The 22802-nt window shown below is 48.4% G+C and overlaps 1 protein-coding gene across 3 annotated transcripts; it reads right to left on the reverse strand.

The window, feature by feature from the left end:
• Nucleotides 1-16682, reverse strand: DHRS7C (dehydrogenase/reductase 7C). 3 transcript variants are annotated; one of them, XM_045889861.2, is made up of 7 exons: nucleotides 16574-16682; nucleotides 16193-16352; nucleotides 7474-7586; nucleotides 5540-5753; nucleotides 3808-3900; nucleotides 1271-1426; nucleotides 1-261 (listed from the first exon to the last, which is right to left on the reverse strand). In XM_045889861.2, the coding sequence occupies exons 2-7, from the start codon at nucleotides 16344-16346 to the stop codon at nucleotides 53-55; spliced, it is 939 nt and encodes a 312-aa protein (XP_045745817.1). In that variant the 5' UTR covers nucleotides 16347-16352; nucleotides 16574-16682; the 3' UTR covers nucleotides 1-52. The 3 variants fall into 3 exon arrangements, with proteins under 3 accessions (XP_045745817.1, XP_045745818.1, XP_064438184.1); XM_045889862.2 differs by having other exon boundaries at nucleotides 5540-5750; nucleotides 16574-16674; XM_064582114.1 differs by lacking the exon at nucleotides 3808-3900.
• Between the last annotated feature and the right edge of the window lie 6120 nt (nucleotides 16683-22802).

The raw sequence follows: 22802 nt of genomic DNA on the forward strand, positions 1-22802 counted from the left end.
TTGCCAGGAAAGCCTTTATTCCCATCGAGGTGACCCATCTGGCCTCCAGCAGTTAGCCCTCCTCTGGGACATTGAGTTTCTCCTTCACCCCACAGGCCACCACAGCAAAAAAGAACTCTGGGAAGAAGGTGCGGATGTACATGGCGGCCTTGGGGATGGGGTTGGCCATGAAGACCTCTTGTTTCTTCCTTCTCACGGTGCGCATCACCTCCTCGGCCACGTCCACAGGGTGCACCCCGTAGGTCAGCTTCCTGAAAAAGACTGAACAGCCCCAGGAGGGGCAGGGGTTACAGCCTCTGGGCGCCCAAGGAGGGGGAAAGGGGAGGGGGCCGGGCCTGGAGTCGTGGGCTCCCAGCCAGCTCTGCCCTCCAGTGGCCGTGACGCCCTGGGGGGCACTCTTCACCCCCTGAGCCTCAGCTTTTTCATCTGTAAAGTGGGCATATAGTTTCCTGCCCTATTCATTTCACAGGGTGGTTGCGAGCCTTTGCAGGGAGGAGACAGAGCTGAAGGAAGAAGGTGCCCGATAAATTAAGGAGCTGTTGTTTATAGCTGTTGGGAAGCTGAGCTTGTCAAGAGCCTCCTGGAACCACCTGCCCACATCTTGGTTCATCTGGCTTCCCTAGCGGAGACAGAGCCTCGGGCAGGGTGAAGCAGCTCCCAGTTCAGAGCATTCTAGAAGAGCAGTAATTAGACTGCATTTACAGAGCGCTCGCTGTGTGCTGGTTGCTGTCGTAAAGCCTCTCTGAGCTGGAACCTCCCGTCTTCCCAATGCCTGGGCAAGACTGGTACCACCATCATTCCTCACTTTCTAACGGGGAAACTGAGGCACGGAGATGAAGGGACTTGCCCGTGTTCGAACACTGAGTGTACAACAGAGGCAAGCTCCAAGTGTAGGCAGTCCCGTGCCAGACTCAGCCTTGACTCTGTGCGGCCTCCCAGGGAAGGGCGGGGGAGGGTTGGAAGGTCTTGAAAACCAAATCTGGTCATTCCACAGAAGAAACTGAGGCCCAGAGACAGGCAGTCACCTGGCCAAGGTCACAGAGCCTATGAGTGACAGAGCCTAGCTCGGGCCTCGGTCTGCCGGTTGCAGGTTAGGATTCTCTCTACCTGGTGCCTCGGAACTGAAGTTTGGGGGGACTGCTGTTAGCCAGGTGCGGGGTCCCTACCAACACCCTAGTCTCAGGCTTCAGGAACACACCCCCAGGCCCGATGACACCAGGCTGGCCCCCTCCCAGGCCCCTGTACCTCCGGCCTCCCTCAGAACGCTCACATTTCCAGATGGAGGCCTCCCAGTTTCCTTGGCCTGGATCAATGTGGTAGGACCGGATGAAAGTGGGGCTCACGGTGCTGACGACAACATCGTATTCTTCTACTTCGGCTCGGAGGCAGTCGAAGAAGCCCAGGGCCGCGTGCTTAGAGGCAGCATCTGGAAGAGAAACCAACCGGGGGTAGGTGTGGGGCGGGGTGGGGGGGGTACCAGCTGGTGGCCCCGGAGAGCCCGGAGCAGGTATCCCCTCCCACTTCCCAGCCCTTTTCCTCCGAGGTCCTGTCCAACCCAGCTACTCACCGAATTCACTCCAAACGGATGAGGCCATGGGTTGGGTAAATAAGAATGTTTCCAGGAATTTCAACAAGAGTAGAGTGGACATTCCTTAAAGCCTTGGGGGCTTAGAGCCACATCTGGGGTATGATGAATCTCAGCTTCCCATTTCGGGGGTGTCAGTTGGAGGCTGAATGAGGCGGGGGTGGGGGTACTGTGGTCCCTGCCTCCACACCGATAACGGCCGGCAGACCCAGCCCCCTCCGAGGCAGTCCTAGTGAGGAGTGGGATGCGTGCTCCCCAGACGGCCCTCGTAAGCTACCTGACCCTCACCGTGCAGGGTTAGGAACACAGGTGCGAGGGGCCCAGGGGCCTCTCCCAAAAGACAAGGACAGTGACATGACAGCTTCTCGGAGCTGCTGTGAGGATCCAGCAAGGTGGGACCATCCCGCCGTGCCCGGCCTGGGGAACCCCTTGGAGGAGTGGTCACTCGGTTTTCAGCAGGGCCCCAAGCAATAATGCATACAGAGGGCAACAGGGGCAGTCAGGGAGAGAAGGGAAGGTGGGTCTCGTGGTGCTAGATCTTCTATTGCTCGGGAAGCTGGAAAGCTTGATTTTTACTGAAATGTCCTCGTACTTAAATAGTGAAATACTGAACAATTCCGCCCCTCACTCCAACGCCTGGGCTTTTGCCCACAGCACTGACTCCCCGACACCAGCTGGGTGTCCTACCACTTCATTCTGGCACGGTCTACCTGAAGATGAAGTCAGAGCCCGCAGGTTAAGGGCTCAGTCCCAGGACTGCCCCTTGTCCCCGCTCAGTTCAGGCCAATCACAAGTCCCCCTTGTCCTCTGTGCTTCTGACTGAGCCGCTGGAGATCGGAGGTTCCAATGACCCCTTCCCTGAGATCGACTAATCTGTTGGAACAGTTCACAGAACTCGGAGAAAGGTTTTACTTAGTGGGTCATCAGTTTCTTACAAAAGGACAGAACTCAGGAACAGCCGACCGGAAGAGATGCAGGGGGTGGGGGGATGCGGTGTGGGGGAGGGGCTCAGAGGTCCCATGTCCTCTCCAGGCACCCCCCTCTCCCCGATTCTCCACGTGTTCATCCTAGAAGCTCTCCGAAGCCCGTCCTTTCGGGATTTTATGAAGACTCTATTATAGGCATGACTGATTAAATCATGGGCTTTGGGTGACAGAACTCAATCTCCAGCCCCTCTCTGCTCCTCAGAGGCTGGGGTGGGACTAGAACATCCCACCCCCTAATTACATGGTTAGCTCCTCTGGCAAGCAGCCCCCCTCCTTAGGTGACGGCCAAAATCGCCTCACTGATGTAACAAAAGACACTTCGATCACTCTCATCACTTAGGAAATTCAAGGGTTTTAAGAGCTCTGTGCCAGAAATGGGACAAAGACCAAATATATATTTCTTATAAACCACTATATGACAATACTAATTAGGGAATTAAAAAGAAGTTGGGAGCGGGGGCGCCTGGGTGGCTCAGTCGGTTGACCATCTGACTCTTGGTTCCGGCTCAGGTCATGGTCTTGGGGTCGTGGGATCGAGCCCCGCATTGGGCTCCATGCTCAGTGGGGAATCTGTTTGGGATTCTCCCTCTCCCTCTGCCCATCCCCCCAGCCCTGCTCACACTTGCTCGCTCTCTCTAAAAAAAAGAAAAGAAATGTATAAGCTTTGCACCCTGCCCTCCCACAAAGTACCTCATGGGAGGAGGGAGGTTCCCCAGCTGGGTCCCAAGAATATCTATGGAGAAGTCTCTCTCCTCTCTGGACTTTTTTAAAGGACTCCTGCCCCTGGGACTTCTTTCTACCTCTCCTGCAATTCTGCGTCTTTCATTCTCCCCTTCCTCCGTCCTCCGAAGCTTCCGTCCCTCTACCGTTGCATGATGTTCACCCATCTCCTCTTTCTGGGTTGCAGCCTTTCCTGTCCTTCAAGGACATCTTTATGGAGGTAGGGCATTTGCGCCGGGGCTGTGCGCTCAGGCCAAGAGGCACTGATGGGGTTCAGCCAGGGCCGGCCCTGACCACCTGTGGGGACGTGAGCCTCTGGCGGAGAGGGACCCCTGGTCACCTGCATATACCGCAGGTGCTCAGAAATGGGAACTGAAGGGATGAAAGTAAAACCAATAGACCGTTTCACCTCTGGACGTCCCCTCCCTTATAACCACGTACTTAGTGCTAGACACGACATCCCTTGTCTTATAAGATTATAACCTAAGACGAAATGTTTCTGTCGGGGCAACTTACAAGCTGTGCGGAATGGGATTCCAAGCTTCCCTTGGATGTTATTCACTAACACAATCTGGCCTGTCCTCCGGGAGATCATGTCGGGAAGCAGGGCTGAAAGGCACAGGACAAGGAGTCGCGGTTACAGGTGGGAGACCCCTCCCCCAGACCTGCTTCCTCGCCCAGGGCCCTTCTACCTCCCTGGCGATTGGATTACTGCAGGACACAGGTGGGCAGGAGCGTGGACATCACTGATCCCATGTTTCCTAAGAGTGGGCTAGGCTCAGCTGGTCATTTCTGGGTGGTTTTCAGTGACCCGCCCATGTGCGGATCTCAGTGGTGAGAAAGGTCACAGGTCATCCCATTTCAGTCCACCGCAATTCTACTGTGTCTCGAACACCTCTCTTGCAGGTGGGAATCTTTTAGCAAAGAGAGGAAAGGCCTCAGCCTTGCGCCGTGGGAGAACCCGCTACTTCGTTCTGTTTTCAGAGTTCTTCTACTTATTGAGAGGGAAGGGGGCTTTTTTAATTTATGGTGATACGACAAAGGTTCCCCCTTCAAATGAACTCATTTGAAAATGCAGAAATTTAGAGAGTGAGATAAATCACAGTGCAGGTGGAATGGGGATATGGCAAAAAATCAAAAGACTATTTTCAGAATGGCATTGACATTGAGCCCTGGGGTGTTACAGATGGGCAAACTGAGGCCCAGAGCTAGTGACTAGACTCAGGTCTCTTAGCAAGTTAGAGGCCCAACCAAGAAGATGACCCGGCCCTGCCTTCCCCCCCTCCACTCCCTGCATCCTTCACTTTGATGTCAATGAACCCGGAACTCTCAGAGGCTGCCCAGCACCTGTCACCGGCTGCCTGGCCTGCACGGTGTGTCCACAGGGACCGGACTGGGGGAAACCATTATCTCTGGGGGATCATTTCAGAAGCTCTGGAAAGTCATCTTTCGGCTTCAGATAACTTTCCCTTCCTCTGTCCTGGTGCCCCAAACCCCATTATCATGGAGACTGTGGCCGTAAAGAAGGCAGCTCTAAGATTATACTTCTTGAACCCCACGTTCAAAGATCAGAAATTCTCCATGCATGTATCTTCCCTGTTGGGGTTCTGCCTTGATAAACTTTGCGGGTGGGGGGTGCTTGGTTCTATTCCATGTCATCTGCAGCCCCAACCCCCTAGGCTCCAGAGCTGCATTTGAACTTGGCAGTGAAATATCTCCACAGAGCAGCCATTTTACGCTTGAAAGGGACTCTGCCCTCCCTGTTTCAGCAAAGGGATTGACAGTACACTGGGTCTCTTTTAGCCTGGGGGGTAAACCCTTTTCTTCTTTATTTCTGAGGGCAGAATCTCTACCCTTGACCAACTGACATGGGTAGGAACAGATCAAGGGTAAGGTCGATATATCAAAATATATGTGAAGCATGAAGACAATGGTCCAGAGACGTGGGATTGGGGTGGGGGGAGCCATGGACATGAGTGAGAAGAGGGGATAAAGAGCAGGGCTTGGGTGGGGAGGGGGATTTCCCAGAGAGGGAGGTTGGAATATACTAGTAAGATACTTTCAAAATCCCTTTTCTTTTATCAACATTTATAGCCAGAATGCTGAAAGCTTTCACCAAATAAGTAGGGATTTTTCTGAGGGGGGCTGGAGACTCCAACCAGAATTGGAAGACCGTCTGACTATGTAACAGAGCCTTCTCTAGCAGCCAGTGGCCCAGAAATCTATGGGAAGGCCAAACTCACGAGACCTTTGGTCAGTGTGATGGGCCCGAAGTAATTGGCGTCCATGATCTTCTTGTCGAGCTCCAGAGAAATCTTATGGGCAGGCCCCTTGATCTTCATGCTGGCATTGTTGATGAGGATGTCCACACAGCCATAACAGTCCAGGACCTCTTTGGCCACATCCTGGACACAGCTGATGTCCGAGAGGTCCAAGAGGACCAGTTTTGGGGTGAATGTCTGCTGAACCAACGAGAGAGTCAAGGCATGTGTGGGAAGACGTCCCTCTTGCAGACTCTGGGGGCCCCTGAGCTGAGAACCAACCGTTTTGAAATTCAGAGCTTATGGAATGACTGCAAAATAAAAATGAAGAGGAAAGAGCGGAGATGGCTCTGGGAGGAAGGAAGCTGTTGGAGAATCCATTCGTGGGTACCATGGTTATACCACCAGTAATCCAAATGTGCAAAAATGCAGTAAAGTCTGAACTGTTGGCCAAAGGGGCCAGAACTGATAAAGCCAAATGAATATCACCCTTCATAGAGGAGGCCGAGCATGGATTCCAATGGAGACGCCATTACAATATTTATGAGCTCCTTTTTGCAAATGGCTTTCCAAACTGGCTTAAGAGTCATCATTGTGCCCTGTAGCCACATTTTGTTTTTGACCCAAATCGTACACTCCATGCAGTATTTTTGGAGCATGATCTACATGCCAGGCATTGTGTTCAGCCCTAGACACTCAACTGCCATTGAGACTCTCATGGTCTAGAGCAGGGAACAGGTTGGAAAACTGAGGATACCATGTGACAAATGCAATCCCAGCGTTTGACAAACATTAGTCCCAACAAGGTTCCCTGGTCAAATTTGTTTGGGAAACACGGACTATTACATGTCCTTCTTGGGGATACACAATGCACATTAGCATATCAAAGGCTCTGAAAAGTCCTGCAGTAAAGGAACGCACCAGACAAGCTTGGCTTTACTCAGTATGTCCCACTCAATTGACCTCAGAACCTCGTTTTAACTCAATGCCTGTTAACATCCCCCAAAACAGAACTTGAATGCTGTGTTGTCCCATTTGTTCATCTCCTCAAATACCGGACTTTGCTGTGAATTATTTTTGGCTATCTCCGAAAAGCAATTCAACATCGAGTCCAAATTGAACCAAACCGTGAAGACAGCTCTGAAGGTAATTCTCTAAACAATGCTCCAGAAACACTTTGAAACCTGCAGTCTCCCGGAAAGTGCTCACTTCCCAGTGGTTTCGTGGAAAGTGACTTCACTTCCCCGACTTCTTGGAAGGAAATATCACTTGAGGTATTATTTTATTTTAAAGATTTTATTTTTAAGTAATCTCTACACCCAACATGGGGATCAAACTCACGAGCCCGAGATCAAGAGTCGCATGCTCCACCAACTGACCCAGCCAGGCGCCCCTGATATATTATTTTTAAAAATCAGCCGTGGGCGCCTGGGTGGCTCAGATAGTTAAGCGTCTGCCTTCAGCTCAGGTCATGATCCCAGGGTCCTGGGATCGAGTCCCGCATCCGGTTCCCTGTTCAGTGGGGAGCCTGCTTCTCCCTCTGCCTCTCTCTCTCTCTGTCTCTTATGAATAAATAAATAAAATCTTAAAAAAAAAATCAGCCGTAAGCGTTTATAATCATGCCCATACCTGTGCCTTGCTAAAGCTTCTGGATCATCTTTGACTCTGACTTAAATACAATAGGGGGTGGGGAGGGTGAGTTGCCAGAGAGCAAGTTCTTGGCATGGAGAATGTTCCAGATGAGCCAGCCCTTGTGCCTGGCAGACAGGCCTGGGTCAAGATTAGGAAGGACACTGCCTCCCATTCCCACAAAGCAATCACCAAAGTTCACCCACCTGGTCCATGAGCTGCTAACGCTGAGCAGTCAGTGAAGGCTAAGGGTGCCCAGAACCTCCCCAAGCCGATTGCCAGAAGGCCTTACCTTGCTGGGGTCAGCCACGCTGATGAGGGCGTCATACAGGATCTCTAGCCTCTCCCAGTTCTTGCCACACAGCACCAGCCTTGCCCCACCAGTGTGGAATACCCGAGCACACTCTGTGGGGGAAGAAGGAAAGAGGGCGGGGCGCACTGTGTGGATGAAGCCATGGTCGATGGGCCTCTCTCATAGGAATTCAAGATTTCAAAGAATTCCAAAGTCCTAAAGCCATGAGTCCTAGGTCATTTCATTCAACCTCCTCCCAGGACTGAAAGTTTTTTTTGTCATTTCCAGCCTCCGCGTGGTTACCTCCTGTGAAGGGGAGCTCAGAGTGAAGACAGCCCTTCCTTCCTGGGATGGTTCTGATCATTAGGATATTCTTCCTTAAGCTGGACAGAAGGATGACTTTGTCTACTAGCCCTCCAGGATCAAAGCCCTCGATATATCTTAATCTAAAGATACTGGAAACAACCATCGTGGGTTTTTTTCAGACATAATGCCGCCAGGTTCCTGCACATTTTCTCTGGGGATAGATACTCCAGCCAGGATTCTTTTTTTTTTTTTTTAAAGATTTTATTTATTTATTTGTGAGAGAGAGAATGAGAGAGAGAGAGCACATGAGAGGGGGGAGGGTCAGAGGGAGAAGCAGACCCCCCGCCGAGCAGGGAGCCCGATGCGGGACTCGATCCAGGGACTCCGGGATCATGACCTGAGCCGAAGGCAGTCGCTTAACCAACTGAGCCACCCAGGCGCCCAAGCCAGGATTCTTTTTATTTAAAAAGTAAACCTGCCTTGTGTCTAGTTAATTTTATTCTGAACGCATTCCTGGCTCACCCAACATAGGTCTTTCTCAACTGGGCAAGGACTGGTAGACACAAAATATTTATGGGGGCACCTGATGGGCTCAGTCAGCTGAGCGTGCAACTCTTGATCTCAGGGATGTGCGTTCCAGCCCCCACGTTGGGCATAGAGATTACTTAAAAAAATAGATACCCAGTATTCTTGTGTAGCAATAATACTGATATTTAAGAACAATAAAAGCTAATATATTTTGAGTGTTTACTTGTTCTAGGGGCTCTTGAAAGAGAGTTACATATATTAGCTCATTTAATGCCCATGGGAACCACATGAGGTGGTGTCTTGGGTGGGGTTCCCAGAAGCAGATTCAGAGATAGGGACTCAAGCAATCAAGATTTGAGGGTGTGCTCTTCAGAGAAAATCCATGAGGGGGTAAGATCTCAGGTAAAGTCTAGCCTCTGTTGGATCCAAGGAAGGCTCTGGGGTGTAAACCCAACTGCAGAGGTGTCCCACCTGGAGGCAAGAGGACCAGCCTTTTATATGCTTGGGTCTACGGACTGTGTGCTGTCTTCCTCCGGGTCTGGGGGCCAAGGGTGTGTAACTCCCAGGGGAGGCAATGTTCACTGGCAGAGGGCAGGTCTGTGAGCCATGCAGCCGACATTCACAGCACCTGTGGAACAGATAAACTGGCCTCGTACAGGGACCTGGGAAGGGCACCACCAATACCTACTAGGTGCTCAGGACCTATGACCGCCTATTTTATGCCAACCAGCAGTGGGCCTGACTGAGCCAGGATGCCAAAGGATAGCTGGGCAGCCCTGGGTGCCCACTGGAGCCTGGATATCCTGAATGCAATGGCTCAAAGTGATCTTATGGTTGTGTGCGAGTGGAAAGAAGGGGTCCGGCCGGGGTGTGATCAGAGGGCATCGTGGGCAGGGGGATTGTTGTATTGGAGAACAGCTGTGGTGCTGGACCATGCAGGCTCAGCCAGATTGGAGCAGGGGTGGAGGATGGATGGAAGGTTTCAGTGAGGTCTAGAAGCAGGTGTACTGCGTGTGACTGAGAGCAGGGAGGAGGGAGGATGTGAGCAGTGCTGCTGACTGAGGGAAACCTGAATCAAGAAATAACTGTGCTAATGTTGCCTTGAGTTGGGGCCACAGGGAAGGGATGATTTCTCTGAATGTAAGTGCTTTACTGAGAAGGAGGCTGTCCATGACCATTCGGGATGGCGGAATTCAATGAAGATGTCGATCCATCTCCAAGTGAATTTGATGCAGTAAATCAAGATTCCAACATGTCTTGGAAAGGGATGACAAGATCCTAAACTTTACTTGGGATATTTGACAAGCCCTGTTTGGAATAACAAATGCACAAGAAAAGCAAAGCACAGTTTGATGAACAACAATAGGAATTGACCTACTCTATCAGTTATTAAAATAGATGATAAAGCTATAGAAATTAAAGCAGCCTATTCGTGGCTCAAGTAAGGATAGAAATACTGAATAAAAATAGAGCCAAGAATTCATAAGAATTTAGTATACCGTAAAGTTAGCATGATGAATCAGTGGGTAAAGAACACACTATTGAAAAAGCAGTATTTGAAAAATAAAATAAAATAAAATAAAATAAAATAAAATAAAATAAAATAAAATAAAATAAATGGTATTTGAACTCCTAGCTAACTACTGGGGAGAATGCGATACAGTAAAATGTATTAAATAGTTAAATGTTAACACAGAGCCATAAAAGAACTAGAAGAAAGGAGAAATTAATATATAACCTTGCTTTGGGGAAAGATCTTGTAAGCCTGACCCCAAAGGAAGAAATCATAACAGAAATGATTTATAGATTTTTTTATCCTCAAAAAAAAAACCTTTCTGAGAGCAGAAAACAGAAATGAAAATTAAGACCAAGAGAAACTGAGGAAACCTATTTATTTTTATTTTTTTTAAGATTTTATTTATTTATTTCAGAAAGCAAGCAAGAGAATGAACAGGGGGAGGGGTGGAGGGAGAGAGAATCCCAAGCAGACTCCCCACTGAGTGCAGAGCTGGATGCAGGGCTTAATCTCACGACCCTGAGATCATGAGCTGAATCGAAATCAAGAGTTGGACGCTTAACTGACTGAGCCACCCAGGCGCCCCGAGAAAGCCTATTTAAAATACATATGTCAGAAAAGGGCAAATTTATTTGAGCTACAAAGAACTGTTATAAGTCAATAAGAAAACCAGATAAAGACCCTAATGAAGGAATTGGCTAGCAAGATGGGTAAGCAATTCATAAGAGAAGCACAAAGAGCTAATGTACAAAAAATAGTTCAGTGCCAAGAATAAAGACATGCAGTTTGAAACACGACACTAATTTTAATCTATCAGATAATCAGAAACAAAATTGGGGATAGTCACACATTCCCTGTTGGTGGAGTGTAAATTGCCACAATCTTTTGGAAGAAAAATTGGACCAAACCCTTAAAACTAACTGTAGACTTGGACCTGGTTATTTCATTTATGGGCATTTATTCTAAGGAGAAAATTAAGAACGTCTGCGTGGACATAGTTACGATGTTTATCTCGGTACTATTACAACAGTAAAGAGTTGGAAATGGTGGTAAATGTCCAATATCACAGGAGCTTGGTCGATAAATGATGATATTTATCGAATATTCTGAAGCCTTTAAAACTGATGTTTCCCTGCCATGCACTTGACTCTGTGTGTGTATAATTGGATGTTAAATTGTGCATTCGCATGTGTAACGGGGTTTTAAACGGAAAGTTTGACCAGAGCGCCGAGATCAAACAGATATAAAATTCTGAAGTTAGTTGCGAACCCAAGATGCACATTTTCAAAGGAAATCACTAAAACCCTGTTTTATGGAGTTCAGTACCCCTTGCCCCCCAAAATAGGACACAAATTGGACAAGGAAGAGGAGAGAGAGAGTGGACTTTGATGGAGGAATTGGGGAGGGGACTGCGATGTGTTTTGCCCTTTATCTCTGTCCCAGGTTGCAAGGAGCCACACCAGGACCATCTGAACAGCAAGCTCTCAGTTCCCTGCAAAGCAGGGGCGGGGGGGGGGGGTCTGAGTTCCACCTGCAAAATCTAATGTGAGAAGGGGGGGCCACCAGGTATGTGCAGAGCAGAGGAGAGGAGGGGCGGGCTGCCGCAGGGGATTGGTCTACACCCCAAAGGCCCTGCCCCACAAGCACGGTGGACCAGACCTAAGCCCTGAGTTGCTCGGGAGCTATTTTGAATTCTGCCCAAGGTTCCATTAGCAGGGCAGTGGTGTTAGCTAATTAGAACCAACCCCAAAGGCTTAGCTGTTTTTGCAGGTGCTGACCAGCGGGAACTCAAGGTCCCAGGAAGAGGCAGAGGGGACCACAGAGCTGGCTAAAACCAGAGGAGTCCGGATTTCAAGGGCAACTAGATAAAAGGTGTGGGACCTTGCTCATGGTAATGTTGAAATCTCCACCCGTGGGCGGGGCTTGTTCCCAATTAGCATAACGTGGGGTGTAGGTCCAGGCCTGATTTTACACCAGGCGGGTGCCCCTAAGACCCCCTCCTCTGCATGTGCTGATACCGACATGGTGTATGCGTTCATGGGGCTGGTCAATGAATGCACACTGTGCTTTTTGCTCTGGGAGACAATGCTTTGGGAGCTAGCCCCAGTGATCTCCTTGCTTATGGCAAGTAATAAACTCTCTTTTCTTGATATCAACTCTGGTCAGGTCTTATTAAAACAGAGGGCCCCCAGGGGCGCCTGGGTGGCTCAGTCGGTTAAGTGACTGCCTTCGGCTCAGGTCATGATCCTGGAGTCCCAGGATCAAGTCCCGCATCAGGCTCCCTACTCAGCGGGGGGTCTGCTTCTCCCTCTGACCCTCCCCCCTCTCATGTGCTCTCTCTCTCTCTCTCAAATAAATAAATAAAATCTTTAAAAAACAAAAAATCATAATCAGTGGGGCACCTGGGTGGCTCAGTTGGTTAAGCGACTGCCTTCGGCTCAGGTCATGATCCTGGAGTCCCGGGATTCAGTCCCGCATCGGGGTCCCTGCTCAGCAGGGAGTCTGCTTCTCCCTCTGACCCTCCCCCCTCTCATGCTCTCTCTATCTCATTCTCTCTCTCAAATAAGTAAATAAAATCTTTAAACAAAACAAAACAAAACAAAACAAAACAGAGGGCCCCGGAGAAGCACCTGCCCTAACACCAGAGGCCGGGTGAGGATTGAGCAACTGGAGTGTCCATGCCTTGCAGAAAGGGTGGGCGGATATTCCCAGGGTGGGCCTCGGAAGGACCCACAGAAGGGGCCACAGAGAAAAAGCCAGACTTGGTTTTAAACAGGTGGTGCCAGGCCACTCCCATGACAGTGTCAGCCAGGTAAGGATTCCTCCTGCTCTCTTTCTGTCCTCTTCCTGCCCCTCCAGCCCCAGAGGGGTCAGGAAGAGCAGCAGGCTGGGCGGCCACTTGCCCTGGGTGAGTGGGTGGAAGGGGGCGTTCACTTCAATGAAAATCCACATATTTTCTCACGTATTTGACTGGGCATCCCAATTTCTGAATCGATGGATGGATGGTAGGTTAGGGGACCTATCATGGTCAAAGGGTTTTGCATAATCAAACAGTGATCAGAAGTGATCATGACTTATGAGACTATCAGATTGCTTTTAAAAAATCAAGACGCAGAGGAAGGGTTTTCTCTGCTGCCTGAATTTGAGAGTGGGGTGGGAGGGCTGTCTAGCTACCAGCCCCCCCCCACACTCCTGTGAGCCCAGAATACCGTGCCCATCAGACCATAAATGCAAACTACACTTATAAGCATCATAAAGGAGCAAAAGGAGACAGGATGAAGTATTCCCGAGTGGGTGGGGTTCTAGGTGTGTTTCCTGTTCTTTTTACCTGAAAATCCTTTTTAATATATTGTATTTTATAACAGAATTCACCAAAAGAGACTTCATCCGGAGGCCAAAAGCCCAGCCTTCCCTCCCTTCTGCCATAACTCTGCGTAGCAGCCACTCGGGGTGTGGGGTGCGGGGTGCGGGAGCCTGGAGCCCGGTGGTGTGACCACTGCTGGGGGACAGTAAGCCTGAAGGCACCCTCCCAAATATGTCATTTCTGCTAAAGCAGGCCCTGGTAGACTCCTGTGCTCTGGTTTGCTTCTTGATCAGCTCAGCTCATGACCACAGCTCAGTTTATCCCGTGTCGGGAAGGTTGGCACCAAGCTTTCTCTTTTTCGAGCAGCCAACACAAGCTGAGCCCTTTTCCTTGCCTCGCTGGGGCCACCTCCAGATTTCAGGGAGATGACAAGGCAAAAGGACAGCTGGGGGTGGGGGGGGGCCATCGTGAAAGGCCGTTGATTGAGAGGCAAGCAGCTCAACTTCAGAAACACTTCAAGTTCAAGCGCACTCTTTCGAGAGTCCCTCTTGCTGCAGACACAGTGGGTACAAAGTGACCCGATTCCCGATGTGGCTGAGCTGTGTGGGCTTGGGCAAGGGTCCGATGTCCTCGTACTGCTTCCTTGCAACTCTCCAGCACTACCCGCCAGGTGCGCGCAGGTTCCAGGGAATGGGGGGTGTGCTGTGGGATCGGTGTCGTAGGTGCTGTGACCCTCACTTTTTCTCTTGCCTCAGACCTCAGGAACGGAGCCGCACGAACACGTAATCGCTGTGGTCAGCCGCACGATCTTGGGGAGGCGTTTATTTAAGGCCACACACGCCCAGCTTCTCGGGTTACGTCTAAATATTTGGACTTACTTTTTCCCTGCTTTGCATTTCTCTCCGGGGTAGGTCCATAAGACACGTGAGTCACGACACAGACTGGACCGCATTCCTCTGAAGATGCCGTGTTGCCCCTGGGGTGTATTTCCCGGGCACTCGATTTGTACAGTGCGTCACCTTAACCGAATGAGACTTCAAAAATAAAGAGGCTACTAAAACAAATACACGTCTCCCAACAGTAGATAGAATGGCACTAACTAGTAACAGAAAATCGGGAGCATACAGGGTTGAACAGCCTTCTCAACCGGTGGGATCTGATCGACACTTTGTGGGACATTTGACCCAAAGACAGCAGGATGCACACCTTTCCGGGCACCTGCGGATCGTTCACTGAGACAGGCCATATCCTCAATAAATTTAAAAGAATTGAAATCGTAGAGAATGTGTTCTCTGATCATATTGGAATCTGGCCAGAAATTGACAAAACAAATATACAACCACATACTTAGCCATGTGAGTGTCTTTCCCTCATAAGATGGTGGCTTTTAAAGGCATTTATTCAATAATTTTTTTTTTTTTTTGAGTGCTTACTCTATGCCAGGCTCCGAGCTAGGTGGTGGGACACCGGATGAACAAAACACAGACTCCACCACGAGGGAGCTTGTGTCTGGTGGACCAACTGAGAAACACACGTGTCCCGCACGATGTGAGGCATGTGTTAATGAATGAACGAATAGATGGAAAGCACAGGGAGGGGAGGAGCCATGGGACCCCAAAAGCCAGTTCTGTGAGGACCATCCAAGAAGGAGCAGGGTGGCAGGGAAGGCTTCACGAGGAAGGCGTCTCATGTTGGCAGCTGGTCTGATGGTCTATGGACAGGTACTGTTTGAAGAGCAGGTCTCCCCAAAGACTGACTCTGAGTGTGTCCAGGTGAGTGTCTCCCCCCGGGCAAACCTTCTTCCCTATTGTCCTGTATCTGGTCTGGTTGACAAATGCATGAGCCCTTCTGCATGGCTTGTGCATGCAGAAGTTGGAGTTTGTACCCTTCCTTGCTTTTGAGCACTGAGTCTAAGGATGCAGGATGTCCTCCTTGGGAATTGCTTCTGGGACCCATGGCGGGCCACACGGAGAACCCAGTTTATCTGCCTCGTGCTTTACTTTTTTTATGTCACATGGTGAGCCTGAGTTAACCACCCACTGAAATTGAACCCGCCTTCAAAGCATGTGGATTGGCTCCCGTTGGGATACCCAAGGGAATGAAGTTCTTAGAGAATTCCCAGACAGGAGGTTGCAAACGTTCTCATGATGGGGCTCTTTGGAAGGGGCGATGCTCATCTCAATACACAGCACCTGATGGACTCAGTGGATGCTTGTTGAGCGACCTAATGAACGTTTGGCCATGTGAGTTCGATGTTCGGTTAAAAATAACAAAAACAACAGGAACAAGTACACCCAGTGGTAGGAGTGATAGGGTCAGAATCTTACAAACCTAAGGACATTGACTACCCTCATGTCACAGATGCTACCAGCATAAAGCCCCTGAAACTATCCAATTCAGGGGTCACAAACATACATGCCTTCAAGTCCAGGAGGTAAATGGTTGAGCTAATTAGCCTGAGTGTGATGCGCTAGGGCTGAGTGGGGTGTATGACACTCTAGAACACACATATTCTGCCTAAATGTGTTCATCATCATTATTACCATTATGAACACTTGAGTGGTTCTACATGCTTCCCATCCATTCATTCATTCATTCATTCATTCATTCCCCAACAACACCATGAGGTAGAGACGACTAGTATCTTCACTTTCCTAGACGGGAAATGCAAAGCAGACCTGTGCAGTCACCAGCTAGTAAGTGATGGGGCCCGGAACTCAACCCAGCGCCCAAGTCTGGGCTCCTCGTTGGCATGCTGCCCCAGCTGAGGACTTTGCATTTCAAAATCTCCAGAACCCCATGAAGGCAAAAACAAATCACATCTGCAGACCTGTTTTGGCCCCGAGGTTGTGAGTTTGCAAGGCCGGTCATCCCAATCCCCTCATTTCTCGGACATGGGAGCTGCAGTCCCCAAAAGGGAAGACACTTGCTGGTTAATGAGGGACACTGGGAGAGGACACAGCGTCCATCGCCCTCCCACCTAGCAGGTTGGCCACACGCCGTCCTGCCACCTCTCGTCCCTCAGGTCGGGAGTGGGCACGGGGTAGGGGGCGAGGCTGGCTTACCCTTGCCCAGTCCTGAGATGGCATCGGTGATCACCACCACTTTGTTCTGCACCGCTGACTTTGACCACAGGCGGGACACCTCTTGGTAGATGAAGAGCAGGCCACTGATTCCCAGGAGTAGCAGAGGCAACATGAGCACGGCTGTGACTCCCATCTTGTTCTGGGGGAAACGGAGGGGAAAGGACTTGGCTTCGCAAAGAGACTCCGATGAGGACATCGGGCACAGGGGGAGGCCCCAGGCTACAGGGTGCGTTCACCGGGCACCCGTGTGTCCTCTCCAGGGAGCCAGGTTCTGTGCAAGCTCCCGGAGGGCCGCCTCTGGGCTAAACACCCAGTAAGCATGCTAATCCCCAAATGTTCAGTGAATAGGAAATTACTCACGGTGTGTCCAAAACCAAACGGAATTCGGGGCCTGCCCTCCCGGAGGTTAATTACAAATTTAATTAAAATGGGTCGGCATTTTTGGAAGGAAATCCATGTGTTAAGGCCCCTTGCTTAGGTCCTAATGACTATTTATAGCTCTCAGTGCACTGAAGGGCTTTTCAAGATAAATATAGTGTCTATTCTGATATTCAGGGACACATGCTGGTCGGGTCTGATTTCAGAGTTCTTGCCAGGACTTTTAAAGCCCTCTGACATGCCTGACTATTGGAGGTTTCCTTTGCAGTTCAGGACTGGACATTAGAGATCAGGACCTGGGATTGTCAACGCAAACATCTCCGCCCTCCGTTCCTATAACCCTTGTATCAGGAAGCTTCCAGGTAGCTCAGACCAGTGTGGCTTTGAGCCATCTGGCCTTCCCTTTCTGGTTGGGGACCAAAAGCATAGAAAAATTGTTAAGCAGAATGGAGCCTGTTGCAGAATGAACCACTGGGAAGTGTGACATGAGCAGAGTTTGGGGGTATTTCTCTTTACTTAAACTATTTCACTTCCCTGGGTCTTAGCTTCCTCGTCTGTAAAATGGGCATAGCAATCTCATCTTGCAGGGCTCTTGGGAGGACAGACTAAGATACTGTGTATTAACCCAGCATAGACTCAGCTCACAAGAGGATAACTGTTGTCCTCCTGAATGATTAAGAACACTAAGAATTTAGGGCGCCTGGTTGGCTCCATCAGTGGAGCATGCAACTCTTGATCTTAGGGTTGTGGGTTCAAGCCCCAAGCTGGGCACAGAGATTACTTACAAATAAAATATTAAAAAAAAAAGAATACTAAGAATTTATCCCAAATGCTAAATTTTTCAGTTACATAAGGGAATGCGGTAGGATTAGAAATGAAGACACATGAGAAGCTAAAAATCTGTTCAAGTGTTCAAACGGCCAGAAATAGGAAGACAAATCAGTCCTACTTTGTGTTGGGCTGAGCAGGAAGAAGGGTGAGGGGCAGTGCCCTGGGGTGGGAGTGAGGAAATAGCATTTCTTCCTTAGAAGTTAGGATGTCCAGGGACATTAAAGAAAACCCAACTTTTTATGGGTATAGAATATACATATAGAAATGTGCATATCTGATAAGTAGAGCTTCCGTAAACTGAATACATCCCAGATCAAGAAACAGAGCGTTGTCAACCTGCTCCCCAGCATGTCCCTTTCGAGCCCTTGAGGAGAGACTACTTTCTAGCTTTTAAAAGCATGTATTAGTTTTACCTGTGATTTTTAAACTTTTTTAAAAAAAAATAGATTCATAAAGTTGTTACTGTTTTGCTGACCATTATGTTTGTAAGATTCATCCATATTGTTGTGTGAGCCTGGAGATCACTCATTTCCATTGTGTGGACATAACTCACATTTTTTAAATAGATTTATTTATTTATTTGGGAGAGAGAGAGAGAGAAAGGGGGGGGCAGAGGGAGAGGGAGAGAGAATCCCAAGCAGACTCTGAGCTGAGTACAGAGCTGATGCGGGGTTGCATCCCTGGACCCCGAGATCATGACCTGAGCCAAAACCAAGAGTCGGACACTTAACTGACTGCGCCACCTAGGTGCCCTGATACCGCACATTTTTAATTCATTCTCCTGAGAGTGGCACTTGGGATGGAGGTATTTTTAAATAAAACTCTTCACTGAAATTAGGAATGGGAAAACTCCCAATGAGCATTTTTTTCTTTTAGAGGAACAGCTTGCTGGAGAGGCTGAAAATACTAATAACGGTATAATGTTTACATGCCAAGGTTGGCTTGGTCAACATAGAAGTTCTTGGGTTATCTTGTCCAAGTGTGGCCATGGCTGTGGTTGAACAATTCACAAGTGCTTTGTTTGAGGACAAACCACACCATGGTACAAGATCCTTTATAAAAGAGGAAGTACCTGGGTCTCCTATAATAGTTAATGGCAGTTTTCTATTTAAGTACTCGCGGAAGGCAATGGTGATCCACGACCAGGTACACCACAGACCATCAGCCTCTTCCATGCAATAGTACAGATGTTCGAGGTGCAGTTTCTCTGCTGCTGTAAACAGTGGTCATAGGCCAACATTCCACCCAAAGACTAGTAAACATAATCATGGCGTCAGATTTCAGCTTAATGTTTCCAGAAGATGTTCCAAGTTGTCTGTGAATGTCATTCATTGATTCTTTACTTTCTTTTTCAACCATTCCTTATTGCTCAGCTGTCATGAGCCCGGCAGTGTTCTAAGTGTGAGGAACACAGCGCTGAATGAAATAAAGACAGTACCTACCTTCATGGAGCGTTTTAACCACCTAGTGTTGGGAAGTGGACAATGGATCTGCAAGGAAGTAATCCTACAGTATGTCAGGAAGTGTTAAGTCCTATAAGGGAAAAACAAAACCCAGGGAATCCCTTGGTGTCCAGGCACAGAAAACTAAATCATCCTGGATGGTTCAAGAGACTTTAATGGAAGGGTCACTTGCAGGGCTGTGGAAGGGTTAAGGAAACACACAAGGGCTGCTAAGACCCAGAGGCCAGCAACAGTGAGAAGCTGTGAGTACCTCGTCAGACAAGGGATAGAAAAAGAGTTACTGCAGCCCAATGAGAGCTAGAACTTGAGTGGGGGTTGGAGAGGGGTTTGCCCAGTGGGTTCTGTAGTAGCTACTGGCTATGATAAAAGGCCAAACCAGGAAGAAATACCTCGATGGCTCTCTTTCCAGTCTCTGACACCATGGTGTGTTTGAACAAGCATGGGGCAGGCTGGGAAGAGAGGTAGACCAACACCAACCGCATTGGTTATTTTGTCCACCTGATTAACAACAGCCCCTGTACAATGTTTAGTCTCTGGAGGACATGCTCACAGGACCAAACATCTTGATACTCAGTGTCATTACAAGAGGAATGTCCACACATCTATCCCCCAAATTTCCTTCTCAGCAATTTTTTTCCATAGTCTCCAACCCGTTGGCCAATCCATTAGCCAACTACCAATATGTCTGTGCAGATCTGTAACTCAGGCCATGTTTCCTCCCAAAGGAAGTGGACAATAGGTATTTCTCAAAGTTCTGTGCATGGTAGGTCTTCCTTCTCCACCGTGTGTCAGAGACATTCTTGAGCAGAATTGTCCACCTCCGGCTGATGCCACTGTATCAGGCAGACTCATCCAAAAGCCAGCCCTACCATTTTCCTTTAACAGAAAGCCAAAGCAGTCCATCAGCACAGGTGGGTGTCATGGAGTTTTAATGCAATGGGCCAGTGCCTTCTCTACCTGCTTGGGCCCAAGGTCAGGTCTCTCTAACTGGGGTGATCCCTGAAGGGGCTGAGAGCTGGCTATCCGCTGACTGCACCACTGGCAGCTAGGGTAACAAGTCCATCAGTGAAGAAGAATCTGAGTGGCACATCACAGGGCCTATCACGGGGGAAGGGAGGAGGCAAAGGGAGAATAGGTCTCTCTCACTTCATGGAGTGTTGGTGAAAAGATGATGCTTGAGTGGATGCCTGAGGAAGTGATGAGGATATATGGAGGACAGAAGTTCTAGGCAAAGGGACAAGCATGGTGCAAAGGCCCTGAGGCAGAATATGCTTGGGATTCTCAAGGAGCAGCAAGGAGGCCAGTGCATGGGAGCAGAGTGACAGGAATAGGTGAGTAGGATGAGGTTAGACAGCAGTTGAGAGCCTACATATCCTTAAAAATTTATTTAAGTGTAATTAACATGTAATGTTATATTGGTTTCAGGTATACAACATATTGATTTAACAATTCTAGATATTACTCAGTGCTCACCTTGATAAGTGTAGTCACCATCTGTCACCATATAGTGTTATTACAATATTATTGACTATATTCCCTATTCTGTGGTTTTCATCTCCATGACTTATTTATTTTATAACTGGAAGTTTGTGCCTCTGAGTCCATTTTATCTATTTTGCCCATCTTCCTATGCATCCCCCTCTGGAGACCACCAGTTTGTTCTCTGTATTTAAGAGTTTGGTTTTGCGGGACAGCTGGATGGCTCAGTCGGTTAAGGGTCTGCCTTTGGCTAGGGTCATGATCTCAGGGTTCTGGAAAGGAGCCCCACGTCGGGCTCCCTGTTTAGCAAGGGGTCTGCTTCTCCCTCTGCCTCTCCCTACCGCTCGTGCTCTTGCTCTCTCTCTCTCAAATAAATAAAATCTAAAATAAAACATTAAAAAAAAGAGAGTTTGATTTTGTTTGTTTTGGGTTTTAGATTACACATATAAGTGAAATCATGTGGTATTTGTTTTTCTCTGACTTATCTCACTTAACATAATACCCTCAAGATCTACCCATGTTGCCACAAATGACAAGATCTCATTATTTTTAATGGCTGAACAATATTCCATTTTATGTATATATACCACATCTTCTTTATCCATTCATCTATCGATGGACACTTAGGTGGCTTCCATCTCTTGGCCATCATAAATACTGCTGCAGTAAACATAGGGGCACATATATCTTTTCACATTAGTGTTTTTGTTTTCTTTGGGTCAATATCCCATAGTGAAATTACTGGATTGTATGATAAATCTATTTATAAGTTTTTGAGGAACCTCCATACTGTTTTCCACAGTGGCTGCACCAAGTTACACTCCCACCAACAGTGCACAAGTGTTCCTTCTTTTCCACATCTTCGCCAACACTTGTTTCTTATCTTTTTGACAGTAGCCATTCTAACAGGTGTTAGATGATATCTCGTGTGGCTTTGATTTGCCTTTCCCTGATGGTGAGTAATGTTGAGCATCTTATCATGTGTTTGTTGGAGGGCCTACATATCTTATAGGACATGATTAGAATTTTGGCTTTTGCTCTAAATGAGATGGTAATCCTTGGGGTGTTCAGAGGAGAGAAAAGATGTGATTTGACTTTCAGGTATACCTGTTGTACTGGGAATAGGTTGTGTGAGGACAAGAATGGAAGTAGAGAGGCCAGCTGGAGACTTTTGCAACAGTAACCCAGGTAAGCAGTGATGGTGGCCTTGGTTTGTCTTCATTGGTAGCAGTCAAGGTGGTGAGAAATGCCTGTTTTCAGACATATTTGAAGGTACAGCAGACAGAATTTGCTCATAGGTAGGATAGAGGGGAATAAAAGAAAGAGAAGAGTCAAGATCATTCCAAGATTTTTTTTAAGTAGGCTCCATACCCAGCATGGAGCCCAACGTGGGGCCTGAACTCATGACCCTGAGATCAAGACCCGAGCTGAGACCAAGACTGACTGAGCCACCCAGTCACCTCTACTCTAAGATTTTGACTTGAGTGACTAATAGGATAAAGTTACTATAATTTTTCTTCCTTCCTACCATTCTTGCTTCCTTCCTTCTTTCTTCTTCTTCTTCTTCTTCTTCTTCTTCTTCTTCTTCTTCTTCTTCTTCTTCTTCTTCTTCTTCTTCTTCTTTCTTCTCCTTTCTTCTTCTTCTTCTTCTTCTTCTTCTTCTTCTTCTTCTTCTTCTTCTTCTTCTTCTTCTTCTTCGAGTTGGATAAGGCTACAGGAAGCAGAGATTGGGGATGTGGGTGAATTACAACTTCTTTTTTGTCTGTTAAACCTGAGCGGGGGTGTTGAGAAGGAAGTTGGTAAAGCCAATCTGGAGGCATGTCCAGGTAAGAGAGGTCTAGGCTCAGGTTTTACATTTGGGAGCTATCACAGGTTGGTGGTATTGCCAGACATACAATGGCATGAGGTCACCTAAGACATGAGTGTGGACAGGGGGAAAATTGGAGGGTTGTGCTCTTTGGTACTCCAACATCCAGAGGTTGAGGACTTGAAGGAGGGTCATTAAATGAGACGAAGAGATGTGGCCAGTGTGCTGGGGGAAACTCAAGAGAGCGGTGTCCTGGGGGTCCAGTGAAGACAGTGTTCGAAGAGGGGAAGTGACCATTTGCATCTGATACTGCTTATTGGTCAAGTGAGATAAGGTCTGAGAAGTGACCTTGACTTTAGTAGTGGGGAGCCGTTGGTGACATTGACAGGAACTTCTGTGTGAAGATTATCATGAATTCAGTTCTCCTTCAGACTTACTGTCAGTGGTTCTGAAGCAAGCCAGCCCTCCAAGGTGGCTCATGATCCACCCAAATTGCCTGCACCTTCTGCTTTGACAACACAGTCTTCTGCACAACTTGACATTTGGATGACAGCCTCACCGTGTCGAAGAGATGCCCGGGGCCACCGGCTACAAGATCCTCAGAGCTTGGTTGAATAATGTTAGGCAGCTA

The sequence above is a fragment of the Mirounga angustirostris genome, unplaced genomic scaffold (assembly GCF_029215605.1).
Source record: "Mirounga angustirostris isolate CCGP_5_RB_7025 unplaced genomic scaffold, mMirAng1.0.hap1 SCAF_17, whole genome shotgun sequence".
NCBI lineage: Eukaryota > Metazoa > Chordata > Mammalia > Carnivora > Phocidae > Mirounga > Mirounga angustirostris.

What these genes read in the sequence shown, in the direction of transcription:
- DHRS7C (XM_045889861.2), bottom strand. Translation starts at nt 16,346, where the DNA reads ATGGGAGTCACAGCCGTGCTCATGTTGCCTCTGCTACTCCTGGGAATC. An exon ending in AATCCCATTCCGCACAGCTT is followed by an intron (nt 1,427 to 3,807) that starts GTAAGTTGCCCC and finishes TTTCTCTTCCAG; the next exon opens with ATGCTGCCTCTAAGCACGCG. An exon ending in GGAGGCCTCCATCTGGAAAT is followed by an intron (nt 262 to 1,270) that starts GTGAGCGTTCTG and finishes GGGGCTGTTCAG; the next exon opens with TCTTTTTCAGGAAGCTGACC.